General features: G+C 33.0%; 3 protein-coding genes across 3 annotated transcripts; 1 reads left to right on the top strand and 2 right to left on the bottom strand.

Moving 5' to 3' along the window:
* The first annotated feature begins 704 nt into the window (after positions 1–704).
* On the top strand, positions 705–5760 carry LOC105802274 (probable LRR receptor-like serine/threonine-protein kinase At5g10290). The gene is made up of 12 exons (XM_012633828.2): positions 705–990; positions 1756–1896; positions 2474–2606; positions 2771–2842; positions 2939–3082; positions 3176–3247; positions 3412–3477; positions 3621–3691; positions 3820–3963; positions 4093–4434; positions 4736–5130; positions 5232–5760. The coding sequence occupies exons 2-12, from the start codon at positions 1830–1832 to the stop codon at positions 5544–5546; spliced, it is 1821 nt and encodes a 606-aa protein (XP_012489282.1). The 5' UTR covers positions 705–990; positions 1756–1829; the 3' UTR covers positions 5547–5760.
* A 146-nt stretch (positions 5761–5906) lies between these two features.
* LOC105802275 (zinc finger protein STOP1 homolog) lies at positions 5907–7225 on the bottom strand. Its single transcript, XM_012633829.2, has one exon. The coding sequence runs from the start codon at positions 7152–7154 to the stop codon at positions 6105–6107; it is 1050 nt and encodes a 349-aa protein (XP_012489283.1). The 5' UTR covers positions 7155–7225; the 3' UTR covers positions 5907–6104.
* Positions 7226–11438: 4213 nt separating this feature from the next.
* On the bottom strand, positions 11439–12533 carry LOC105801433 (protein SENSITIVE TO PROTON RHIZOTOXICITY 1-like). The gene has a single exon (XM_012632736.2). The coding sequence runs from the start codon at positions 12471–12473 to the stop codon at positions 11460–11462; it is 1014 nt and encodes a 337-aa protein (XP_012488190.1). The 5' UTR covers positions 12474–12533; the 3' UTR covers positions 11439–11459.
* Between the last annotated feature and the right edge of the window lie 1157 nt (positions 12534–13690).

The raw sequence follows: 13690 nt of genomic DNA, 5'->3' as shown, positions 1-13690 counted from the left end.
TGTTATAATTTTAATATAGCTATATTTATATATTTTCTTAAATAAATGGAAAATACATTCTTAATAATCGATCTCTCTTTGTTTAGTTCTAACTATTGTGTCAATTAATTTTATTACTTCTAACTTTTAATTGAAAATTTTAAAATGCCAAATTAAAGGGAAAAATAAAAAATTAGTAATTATTTTAATATTTTTAAAACGAAAGTCAAGAAAAAATGATATTTAGTTTACTTTTGCTATAATTCTATAAAGAAATCAATTTTACTTTATTATTAAAATTTAAACTAATGCCATTAATTTAGAATGACGTCAAGTTTGGTTTATGTTTTAACATATAAGACAGAATCATGGTAACGTACAAACAATTTATAACAAAGATCCCAAAAATCAATACAGCAGATAATTAAGAACAATTACAAAATTGAAGTCACATCAAACTCAATATAAAATAAAATTTTAAAAATAAAATATATAAACTATTTTAAATAATATTTATATTATATATTATATGGGCAAAATAACAATACATCTGAACTACTAACTATGGATGGAGTTGCACATTTGTACACTTTCTTGATAATTTTTATGCTGTGTGAAAATATGATTTCAATAAAATATATTTATTATTTCGTAAATACAAAAGTAAAAAATACAAGATTCTAATCTGAAAAGAAAAAGAAAGAAAGAGGGTAGTAATAATTGCAGAGTTAGAAAAACAAGGCAATAACTAAAGAGAAGACTGAGAGGAGGGGTAGCAAAAAGCAAAAAGACAGAAGCTTCTTATTTGATTTATGCTTTTTCTTTTTCCATAAGAGAGAAAAACTCAAACAAATATACTGTCATCCCTTTCACTAAGCCAGCTCATTACTTCTAATTTACAGATTAAAAGAGAATCAAAGATTGATTCTTTCACTTTTGAAGTTACATGGTACATCTGAAATGAAAAAACCCCTTTTTTGTTTCTTCTCCAATTTGATTCCTTCCTCAAAGGTAAGCTACTTTCTTCTAAATCCAATTTTTTTTTTTAGATTCTAAGATTTGGGTTTTTGTTGGGTGACTGATATCTTATTGTTTTCTCTTTGCTTTTTGGTCAAGGTCAGGTTTTTTTTTTTTTTTTGTGTGTGTGTGTGTGTGTGTGTGTGTGTTGGGTTCTGATAGTTTTAGCTTGGAAGTTCATAGACTTTTAATGTGTCTCCTTGTAGTTATTGAGTTGAACTTCTTTCAATTATGTGAGAACCATTTAGCTGTTCTTTTCCGTCTTGTTGTTTGAAATGGAATTCCTTGGTTAGTTCTTCATTTATTTCCCTAGTACTGAATGTTAATACCTGCATTTACTGCTTTACAACCTGGAAGAAGCCTTTTGAGCTTATTGGAATATTGTTTGGTTTTGATGGAAAAGTTGCTGCTACTTCCTAATTTATATTTATTACAGTTTATTAGTAGCTTCCTATTGTAACTAAATTCACAGTTCTATTGACATTATTATTATTATTCTTTGAAATTTCTCCATTGCGCCATTAACTTAATATTGGCAATTCCTTTTCATTCATTTTGAATCAAATTGGATCTTAAGAATTTTAGCATTCTAGAAAAAGCAGATGTTTTACTTGCTCATAATAGTGATTTTGCAAAGAGGTGATTGTCCTTGGGGAATCCCCACCAGGTCTGTGAACCTGGTAATGGCTGAAGCTGCAGGAATAGCTCTTTAGCTAATTGTGTTGTGCCTTACATTTTTGTGCTTGAATGTTTTTGCAGAGATGGAATTCACTTTTATGCTCATGAGATTTTATATTTCATGGCATTGATCATCGGGGCTAACTTTGTTGAAAATGGAATCCTTTCGTGGTTTTATTATATTGGCTTGCCTGCTTTCTTTTGTATCTGCTAATTTACAAGGTATGTGGTTATTCCTTGTCTGAATTTTCTTTTTCCTGGTCAAACATGCATACGCTGCACATGTGGAGGCAATTGTTCTCTGGTTTCACTTGGTGTGGTAAATTTGATAATAGACATCTTCTTTTTTTTTTTTTCTCATAATACTAGTTACTTCGGAGTTTTAGGTCCTTATTCATGCTAAAGAATTTAGATGTATACCAAATATGTTACTTAGCCAGTAAGCTCAAATGGGAGCACAATAAGATGCTAGAAGCTTTTCATTTTGCTCAATGAGCTCTAGATTTGGTTTCATATATGCTTTTAATCAAACTATATAATAATTTATTTCCTCTACTGAAATATTAGCGGGTTGAGAAACTGATATATGCCTAAAAGTTATATTTGCCTGAATTCTAGGGAGAGACATATGGATGTCTAAACATGTGCGCATGTGTGAGTCGTATAGTGAGATGATATTCCTCGGATAATCTTGTTTCTTTGTTCTATTGATTTTATATTCCAACTCTTTAGGCCTGGTTTGGGCTGGTGTTATTTGTTTGTGTAATTAGATTATGAATATTCATATCATTTGTTTCAGGAGATGCTTTATTTGCATTGAAGACTTCGCTCCGTGCTTCACCCGATCAGTTGAGAGACTGGAATCCCGATCAAGTTAATCCTTGCACTTGGTCAAATGTTATGTGTGATCCTAGTAATAATGTCATTTCCGTGTAAGTAATTTGCTGTACTTTTATTTTTCCTCCTTGACTATTATTCATAGTTGTAAATATATGCATGCATTATTCAATTGATTATGAAATATTTATTATTAATTTTTCATTCTTCTTCATTCTATAAATAAATAGGTATCCTTATGTCATAATTCTGCTTTCAGGATGTTGGCATCCATGAACTTTTCTGGCACGCTGTCCCCTAAAATAGGAGTTCTGACGACACTTTCATCACTGTATGTATCGAACATATTCAATCAAACAGTATATTTCAATAGTTTTTGTTCTTCATGTGTTCATATATCTCTGTATACCGTGTGTTCATCCTGTAGTACATTGAAAGGAAATGGTATAACTGGTGAGATACCAAAAGAGTTAGGGAACTTGTCGAGCTTGACCAGCTTGGATTTGGAAAATAATCGTTTAACCGGAGATATACCTTCTTCCCTCGGTAATCTTAAAAATCTCCAATTCCTGTAAGTACTGCTGTTTGTTTTATATTTAGGCTTATTTATTTGCAGTGTCTTGTATTTAATTATTTTAAGGCATCCTTCCTTTCATTCAAGCAGGACACTGAGCATGAACAATCTTACTGGGACTATCCCTTCGTCAATCTCAGATCTTCCAAAGTTGATTAGTCTGTAAGTATTGCATCAAGATTGATATCTGAATGTCTTGGAAAACAGCACTTAATTGACTAAGCCTTGAGTTCCCAGTTTGTAAAGTTGCAAACTCGAACGAACAAGGATTATTTCTTTTTACTCTTTTTAAAGTTACCGATGGCATGGTTGAACTATTTCTGCAGTCTGCTCGATGGAAATGATCTTAGCGGTCAAGTTCCTGATCATTTGTTCCGCATTCCGATTTACAAGTATGCCTATCTTTGATTAGTTCATTTCATTTCCAATTTTAAGACAAAGAAATAAAAATATTGTAAATGGTCAATTCAATTCTCACACCGATCACAAATATTTATCTGCAGTGAACTTAAGCTAACACATTTATTTATTTCAGTTTTACAGGAAACAGGCTAAATTGTGGTCGAAATTTTCCGCACGGTTGTGCATCAAAAGGAAATGAGTCGGGTAGTTGGATTTGATAATTTGAGTGAATTGCATTGTTTTTACAGCTTTCAATGGTTTCAAAGATACCCCGTTTAAAAATATGTACCGTACTTTGACCAGCTATCTCTGAGGTTTCTCTTTGTTTGCAGGTTCATCACAGAAACCGAAAGTTGGAATTATAGTTGGAATTATTGGCGGGTTTATAATTCTTCTTCTTTTCAGTAGCTTGCTGTTTTTCTTGTGCAAGGGTCGACGGACAGGCTACAAGGGTGAAGTATTTGTAGATGTTGCAGGTTGGTGCTACCTTTCATACTTCTGAGTAAAAACCGGTGGCTGCTGATCGGACCAGCTGATTTGATCAAAATGATTTTAAATATATAAAAAATAATTTCTGGTCCAACTGAATAATTTTGAATGGTCAGGTGAAGTCGACCGAAGAATTGCTTTTGGTCAATTGAAAAGGTTTGCTTGGAGGGAATTACAGTTGGCTACTGATAGCTTCAGTGAAAAGAATATCCTCGGACAGGGAGGTTTTGGAAAGGTTTATAAAGGCGTGCTTTCTGATAACACAAAAATTGCAGTTAAGAGATTAACCGATTTTGAAAGTCCTGGAGGAGATGCGGCTTTTCAACGTGAAGTCGAGATGATAAGTGTAGCTGTTCACAGGAATCTCTTGAGGCTGATTGGCTTTTGCACAACACCAACTGAACGCCTTTTGGTTTATCCGTTTATGGAGAATTTAAGTGTGGCGTATCGCCTTAGAGGTACTAGTTATTTGAGAATTTAATTCAACATTACCATATTACATATATTTTATCATTCTTAAAACGAACTTCCTATCAAAAACAAACATTGTGCTATTGCCATTAGAGTTACTTTAGGTGCAGAAAAGTGTCAGTTATGTTGAATTTTTATTACAATTCCGTGAATCTGCTGAGGATGTCAAATGTGTCTTTTTGAAATTTCTACAATCATCGGACTGTTTTTATATAATTTTCTGTTTTGTAAGGCATTCAGTTCTACAGAGCTTCGTATAATATGCGACTATTATTGGAACTGTTGCAGAACTCAAACCTGGTGAACCTGTTTTAGATTGGCCTACAAGAAAAAGAATAGCCCTAGGTGCAGCACGTGGACTGGAATACCTTCATGAGCATTGCAATCCGAAGATCATTCATCGGGATGTGAAGGCAGCTAATGTATTGTTGGACGAAGACTTTGAAGCGGTTGTTGGTGACTTCGGCCTTGCAAAGTTGGTGGATGTCAGGCGGACAAATGTAACGACTCAAGTTCGAGGGACAATGGGTCACATAGCACCCGAGTACTTGTCCACTGGGAAGTCATCGGAAAGGACAGATGTCTTTGGTTACGGGATTATGCTTCTAGAGCTTGTAACAGGTCAACGTGCGATTGATTTTTCACGCTTGGAAGAAGAAGATGATGTTTTGCTGCTTGATCATGTAAGATAAAATCTATTATTATGTTGGCTTTCACATTTGCAAATGAACAGTTCTTAATAGTATTGTTGTTTTTGCTCACTGGTCAATTTTTGTTTGTGAAGGTCAAGAAGCTGGAAAGGGAGAAAAAGCTGGATGCTATCGTAGATCAGAACCTTAATGAAAACTACAACATTGAGGAGGTGGAAGCAATGATCCAAGTTGCATTGCTTTGTACACAAGCTTCACCCGAGGAACGTCCAGCAATGTCAGAGGTGGTGAGGATGCTGGAAGGAGAGGGGCTGGCTGAGAGATGGGAAGAGTGGCAGCATGTTGAAGTTACGCGCAGGCAAGAGTACGAAAGACTTCAAAGGAGATTTGAATGGGGAGAAGATTCATTATATAATCAGGACGCGATCGAGTTATCTGGCGGAAGATGAGGTAAACATATAATATCCTAGTTAGTCGGTTAGCTAAATCAAATGTTTCGCTTTAGCCAAAAAAAAAGCTATCATATTATTTCTGTTTTAATATCTGAATCATTGTTCATCGTAACTCTCCTTTTCAGCATGTTGTATTCGATGATTTCTTGTTTGTGTTTTTTGAATGGAAGAACAAACCTGAAGAAAGGGCATGTTCTTGATTTTCAGTTAATTTTTCTCTTAATCTCAACATGGCGCCTTTGTGTTTGTGTGTTTTAAAGAAACCAAATTTTTCTCAATCACTCTTTTTCGTGATTGAACCATACATAAATTTTGAGGTGTAGCTTGGCAAACTTTCCAGTTTACACTTAAAAACACTTGCACAAAAAATAAGAAGCATTTTGTTATTGCAAGAAGCTAACATTATTATATGTTACAATAAAGATTATTGGAAAATCTGAAACCAACACTAAAAATCAAGACAAAAATAGAGCAGTGAAGTAAAGGACGGAAAACATATTTGCAACGTATAATTTTACACTAAATATAAATCCAAGTCTTACCTTGATGAAAACGCTACAACACATCGCGAGACGGTCCCAACACATCTTGCAAAGAGTAATTCTCAAAAGACCCAGACCCATCAAGCAAATCGAGATCATTAAAAAACCCATCATACAAATAGGATTCTTTCTCCGTCAACTCATCTTCATCTTCGTCTTCAACTTCCTCCATTGCCACCACTCCTTTCAGCTTCTTATCCTCCTCGGCCGCCACCGCCGGCATATGCCCTTCGAACAATGATATATGTCCAAAAAGCTTATCTTTCCTCGAAAACCCATTCCCACAACTACATTTCCACTTCTTACTCTCTTCACCTACGCCACAATTCTTCAAATGAGCCTTCAAATCCGCCAAAACCGAGAAATTCTTCTTATGGCACCTATTGCAACAATACATTTTTGGGCAATGACTTCTCTTGAAATGGTTCCTTACACAGATAACCGATTTCAGTGGCCTAAATTTTTTATGTTTCTTATTCCTATTACACCCCTCATACGGGCACGAGAACTGGGCTTTCCGAACCGTATTCTTTACTTCCGGTTTCTTCGCCAACGCTTCTGGAGTTTTGTACTGATCTCCGTGAGCCCTCATATGCATCCGTAGATTCGCATCACGTTTGAAACCTTTCCCGCAAATTTCGCAGAAATGTAAATGTTCCGAAAGCAATTCGACGGCGTCTAACTCGATTACCTCGGACTCTCCTCCATCGTAATCTTCGAACTCGGGTTTTGTTTCTGGAGTCGGGTTTAGAACCGGAGCCAGGTTACGGTAATGGATTTGGGCACAAGAGAGAAGAGCAGCACCGTTGATGATGGTTTGGTGGACGGCGTTGGTGATTTCGGAGGAAACGTAGTCCATTTGATCTTTGGAGATCAAAGTGTTGGTGTTGACCGATTGAGAGAGGAAATCTTGTAGAGAGTCCATCCTACTTTTCACCGTCGAGAGATTTTGGAGTGGAACACGTAGGTTCGCATCGCCGTCCGGCTCTTGTTGCCGTCCAGAGGCTCCTCCGGTGCCGGGATATTCCGACGATATACGAAAGGGTTCTCCGGGATTCGACATTTTTTTTGGGGGGGAAGTGGAGCTTTTTTTTTTTCCTTTTCTGAATTTTAATAAGCTTAAGGAAGACCAAGTAGAAAAGGCTTTTCTCTTTTATTTTATTTTATATTATGAACTTTGAAAAAGACAAGACGAGAGCCAAGTTGGAAACACTCGAAATGTACGCTGAGATCGACGCGTGTGAATTGCAGATCCCGGCATTTTTAATAACTGCGTGGCTCGCAACTATTGGGTCACTATTTTTTCTTTTGGACTTTTCTTCGATCATTTGTAGAATCTTTTCATTTGATTATTGCAATTTTTTTCCAAAATTTTAAACCTAAAAAATTAATTATGGCAAATAAAGTCTTGGCTTAGAAGGAGAGATGTCAAAGTTTCAATCTCACATCTATGCTTGATTTAGGTTTATTTTAGTCACTCATTCAATTTAGTATCTAAAATAATTGATTTTATCGTTATTAACATGTGTTTATTTTAATGAGCTATTTAATTTTATGTTAAAAATATTTTCAATAATAAATATAAGTGAAGTGATAATAAATTTTAGATTTGTAATTGTTTTATTTAAGGTCAAATTATTAAAATAGTCACTTTTATTTTCTTGATTACATTTTAGTCACTTATGTTTGAAATGTTACGTTTTAGTCGCTTACGTTATTGTGTTGTAACGTTTTAGTCATTGAGCATTAATTGTCGTTAACGATGTAACGGTAAGCTTAATATCATTTCAAAAGAAAATGTTAGGTTAAATTATACAATTGGTCCCTATATTTTTTATTTTGAGCAATTTAATTTTTCTCTTTTACGTTAAAAGAGATTGAGAAGGGAAGAAAATAGATGGAGAAGCAGAAGAGAATGGAAAATAAAGAAAAAAAGGAAAATAAAGAGAGTGGAAAATTAAAAGAACATAAAAGAAAAAATGCTCAAAACGAAAAAAATATGGGGACCAATTGTATAATTTAACCTAAAATTTTTGTTTGAAATTAACGTGTCACGTTATCTTACCATTATATCGTTAACGACAATTAACGGCTCAGTGACTAAAATGTTACAACACGTTAATCTAAGTGACTAAAACGTAACATTTCAAACATAAAAGATTAAAGTGTAACTTGAGGGAAACAAAAGTGACTGTTTTGATAGTCTACCATTTATTTAAAGATGTTATAAAAATATGAAAAGATAAAAAATTCATTATAATAATATTAATTATAATTTAAAAGAAAAATATTTCTATAATTTCATAACTGAGTTGATGACTCGATTAAGGATGATACCAACCCAATAAAATGTTTAAATATAAGTATAACTATAAGTTTTAATTTAAATTTTTTATCAAAACTTTTATAATGTTGAAGTTAGTTTCTACTTTAATGTTCAATGAATTTCAAGTTTTTCAATGTACGAGATTGCATAAAGTACCTCGATACTATGGTTGCTGAAGTTCGATTGAATTCACGATTCTTCTAGACTCATTTCATCTCTTTTCTTACCAGGGGCGAAGGTAGAAATTATTTTTAGGTGGGTCGAAATTAAATTGTATATTTTTATAATACTAAAAAATAAAATTTCACCATTTAAATAATTTATATCTTTATAATTTTAAAGGATTAAATCAAAATTTTATCATTTTGGGAATAAAGTGCAATTTTATCTTTTTAATTTAAAATTTTAAAATTTTAAAGAAGCCTAAATGAAAATTTTCCCATTTTAAACCCCGGCTATGCGGCTGCCTCTTATGATACCTCTTAATTATTTCCTATTTTTCATTCTAAATTATTTAAATCTCTTCTACTTTAACATAAAGTCTCTTTAAAAGATTTCTTAATTTCAAAATGATATTATTGAGATTACAAAATAACATTATCTTCCATTGAAATAACCATAGTGAATTAGGTTTTATTTTTTTTCAAAATTATTATTATATTTTCTTAGTATTAAATATTGTTTAGGTTGTAAATAACTAAATATTAATTATTTTAAAAAGTAGAAAAAAAAAATGAATGAAGTGATTAATTGCTGCCGAAATTTGAAAATTTATGTGTCGGGTCATTAAATCATCTAAAATTATATACAATAACTTGAATTAGCAAGTTCCTTTGCATGCTAGAGTTTATTGCCACTAAAGTTGAACGATGGAGGGGCACAAAACCTATACTTTTCTTCTTCTTCTTTTCATACAATAACTGTACTATAATGTTACAAGATTTAGTGTTATTGAGATGGAGGCACATTTTATTTCCAATGAAGGAACTAAAGCTTGCATTGTCCCTGAGAAGGAGAATGATATGGCATGCAGATGAAGATGACATGATTGTGGAGGGCCAATGTTATAGATGGGATTGAAAATTGAATCAGTCAAACTTTTGATTTTCAGTTGAACTGATGGTTAAACAATAAAATACTAAAAATTTAATATAGTCAATTTTTTTTTTATATTTGAAAGATTATATCTCATATTCATGCTTCTTTTTTGAAGACTTTAAATAGTTTATACAATGCTTCGATATTCGTGTTTGACATATGTATATAGATAAACTACAAAAATAATCATTTTTGTTTAACTCATATTATATTTTAGTCATTTATATTTGAAATGTTACGTTTTAGTCACTTATAATATCATTTTGTTACGAAGTGACTACTCTACCGTTAAGCTCGTTACCTCCCTAATGACAGTCCTACGTGGCAGTCCAAATTAAATTTATTTAATTAAAAACCAATTTTTATTCCAGCGACTAGACATCTAAGTTGGCATTTAAACCTCATTTGGACTGCCGCGTAGGACTGCTGTAAGGGAGGTAACGGAGTTTAACGGTAGAGTGACCACTTCATAACACAACGATAACGTAAGTGACTAAAACGCAATATTTCAAACATAAATGACTAAAATATAATCTGAGTCAAACAAAATTAACTATTTTTATAGTTTACCCTAAGTGTTAGTAAGTATAGGAAAACAGAATAAAGAAATATAAAATGAAATTGATTGAATATTCTAGTATTATTTGCTTGATTGTATTAGTACAGAAACAGGATTTATATACATGAGTGAGTGACTAGCTGCTGCTAACCAATTCTACTAACAGTACAACAGATTGTATAACTGATTGCTAACAACCTAACTTACCTTATACACTAACACTATGCAACTGCTGCAGAACTGAAACCCGGTTTTAGATTCGGCTACAAGAATAATAATAGCTCTAGGAGTAGGAGAATACCTTCATGAAAGGTTGCAATCCAAAAATCATTCATGGGGATGTGAAGGTGAAGGTGGATGCTATCGTAGAGCGGAACCTTAATAAAAAACTACAGCATCGAGGAGGTGGTGTCAGTGGTCCAAGTTGCATGGCTTTGTGTATCGTATCGTAACTCTCCTTTTTGGCATGTTTTATTCCACGATTTCCAGTTTAGGGTTTATTGAATCGACGAAGAACAAACGTGGAGAAAGGGCATGATCCTGTTTTTCTCTTAATGTCAACATGTCCTGTTTTGAGTGTTCAAAGATTAATGTGACGTTATGCTTGAATGGCTGTTAGAGCAACCCTTTCTTTTCCTCGATCAATCGCGCTTCTTCATTGAACCATTTTTGTATGCTGAACTATATCAACTTCCCAGTTCTAGCTTGCTAAACCGGAATAATTGATTTCTATAAGTTCTTTTCGTATATTCGACTAAATATTTATATTCATATATTTTAATTATTATTTATTGTAAATTTCGAGATATCAATTATCGGATATTCATTCTCCAAAGCTATTTTATTTTTACTTGCAACATTTACATTCTACGTAAAAACATAGTTTTGAAAATATGACTCTTATAAAAAAAATTGAATATAACACATTGATAGTTTGATTGTGTTAACTAAATCTAAATAATCTAAATCTGTGAGTTGTGCTACAAACTGTTATCTAATAATTCTACTTACGTTCTATGAAAAAATCTAATTGTGGTAGTACTGAATTAGTATGTATATATATGGTATTTACTTTTAAATGTAATTAAAATTAATTTAAAATATTAAAATCTTATAGCAATGATACGGATTGTGATATTAGTTGAAATGGACCAAAATAAATTAATATGACTGAACCGAAACTTAAACTAATTAGTACTAAGTTTAGTGTTCCTTCTCAACAATATTTTGAGATAAAAAAATTCTTTACAAAAACACTTTTTTTTACCCAAAACAGAAGTAGAAAATTCAATTTTTGTTCAAAAGTATTTTATAATTCAAAAATAATTTTGACAAACAATACTAAATTAATCCTAAATGCTTCTCAATCAGTAATTCTGTACCAACTACCATGATTCCAACATATCTTGCAAACAATAATTCTCAAGAGAATCAAACCCATTAAGCCAATCATCAAATAACCCATCTTCCAAACAAGCTTTCTTTTGTTCATCTTCCTCCATTGCGACTATTCCTTTTAGCTTCCGATCCTCCTCGGCCACCATCGCCGGCATATGCCCTTCAAACAATGATATATGTCGGAAAAGCTTATCTTTCCTAGAAAACCCATTCCCACAACTACACTTCCACTTCTTAATCTCTTCCTTTCCGCCACAGTGCTTCAAATGAACCTTCAAATCCACCAGAATCGAGAAACTCTTCTTATGACACCTATTGCAACGATACATTTTCGGGCAATGGCTTCTCTTGAAATGATTCCTTACACAAATGACCGATTTCAGTGACCTAAACTTGTGGTGTTTCTTGTTCCTATTACACCCCTCGTACGGGCACGAAAACCGGGTTTTTCGACCCGGATTCATCACGTCCGAATTATTCTCGGATTTCCTTGCCAACGCTTCCGGAGTTTTGTACTGATCTCCGTGAGCCCTCATATGCATACGTAGATTCGCGTCACGTTTGAAACTTTTCCGGCAAATTTCGCAGAAATGTAAATGTTCCGAAAGCAATTCGACGGCGTCTACCTCGATTACGTCGGATTCTCCTTCATCGGAATCTTCGAACTCCGGTTTCAGTTCCGGAGTCGGATTCGAATTCCGGCAATGAGTTTTTTGGGCACAAGAGAGGAGAGCGGCACTGTTGGTGATGATTTGGTGTACAGCGTCGGCGATTTCGGAGGAAACGAGGTCCATTTGATCTTTGGAGATCAAAGTGTTGGTGTTAACCGATAGAGATAGGAAATCTTGTAGTGAATCCATTCTACGTTTCACCGTCGAGAGGTTTTGGAGTGGGACACGTAAATCGGCGGCCAAGGCTATCGGATCATGTTGCTGGCGAGAGGGTCCTCCGTTGCCGGGATATTCCGACGATATACGAAATGGTTCTGCGGGAATCGACATTTTTGACTGGGGAAGTGAAGTGTTTTTTTTTCTCTAAATTTGGTAATGTAAGATTTTTGATAAGCTTACGAAAGAGCAAGTGACAAAGGGCCATGTCATTCTATTTTATATTATGTTTTTTACTCTGAACTATATTGAGGAAAAGATAAGAGACAGCAAGTTGAAACACTCTAAATGTATCTGATACTGACACGTGTGAATTAGACCTTGACCGTTTAATAATTGTGTGGCGGCTCTGGGCCATGGAACTATTGGGTCATTATCTACTTTTGCTTTCAAGTTTGTTTCCGCCCATTTTGATGTTTGAATGAAAAATTTAGTTTTTATTCACAATTTAGTCCTTAAATTATATATATTTTTTCACATTGATATTTTAACTTTACTCCAGTCAATAGGTTCAGCTCATTTGAGTTAACACTGTTAAAAAATTTTGATCAACTATGTGGAGCCGATCAAAGCATCCCACCTGCCATTTTTGGACGCATCACCATCCATATGAAATTAATATATTATATATTAAACTTAAATTAATTTTTTATTTTCTCTCTCTTCTCCAAACCAAAAATGATTTTCCTCTTCTCGTCTTTATTTCTAGCAAACCACTCGGGAAAATATTGTATAAAATAGAGACGTCATATCATCTTCTATCTTTTATCAATTATTTAATGTTATTTTAACGTTTTTTATATTATTGACACATTATTTTTGTAATTTTTAAACATAAACCTTAAATTCTAGACCCTAAACTCTAGTCACATCATTAAAAAATTACAGAATAAAAATCTATAAATAAAAATATTAAGAAGAAAAGAAAGAAATGATATGCTTTAGTCCCAAAAATGTAGAGGTGATTCAATGCATTTAAAATATTAAAATATTTTAATAAGAAACATCACTTAATTAAAAATCACAAAATCTAACTCTTTAAAAATAAAACTGTAAGGGAAAATGTTAATTTAAAAGATTTTATGTATTATATGGATATAGATAATGTTAAATTTGCAAGTTAGAAATTAAAAAGAATAAGTAGAACAATATAAATGTTAATCGGATATTATGGATAAAATAAAGTAAAAACAAAAATAATTTTGACCTAATAAATTTATTCATTATTATTTTAATATAATAATGTTAAAATCTAATATAAGATTAATATTGTAAATGCTTAGGAATATTTAATAAAAAATAACAAAGTCTCATATTAAAAAGAAAAGCCT

This window comes from Gossypium raimondii, chromosome 11 (assembly GCF_025698545.1).
Source record: "Gossypium raimondii isolate GPD5lz chromosome 11, ASM2569854v1, whole genome shotgun sequence".
Classification (NCBI taxonomy): Eukaryota; Viridiplantae; Streptophyta; class Magnoliopsida; order Malvales; family Malvaceae; genus Gossypium; species Gossypium raimondii.
Note: the sequence above shows the minus strand (reverse complement) of the source record. Positions and strands in the feature narration are given on the sequence as shown.

Coding starts and splice junctions, on each gene's coding strand:
- LOC105802275 (XM_012633829.2), bottom strand. CDS start 7,154: ATGTCGAATCCCGGAGAACCCTTTCGTATATCGTCGGAATATCCCGGC.
- LOC105801433 (XM_012632736.2), bottom strand. CDS start 12,473: ATGTCGATTCCCGCAGAACCATTTCGTATATCGTCGGAATATCCCGGC.
- LOC105802274 (XM_012633828.2), top strand. CDS start 1,830: ATGGAATCCTTTCGTGGTTTTATTATATTGGCTTGCCTGCTTTCTTTT. Junction 3,692..3,819: donor ATCAAAAGGAAATGAGTCGG/GTAGTTGGATTT, acceptor CTTTGTTTGCAG/GTTCATCACAGAAACCGAAA. Junction 5,131..5,231: donor ATGTTTTGCTGCTTGATCAT/GTAAGATAAAAT, acceptor TTGTTTGTGAAG/GTCAAGAAGCTGGAAAGGGA.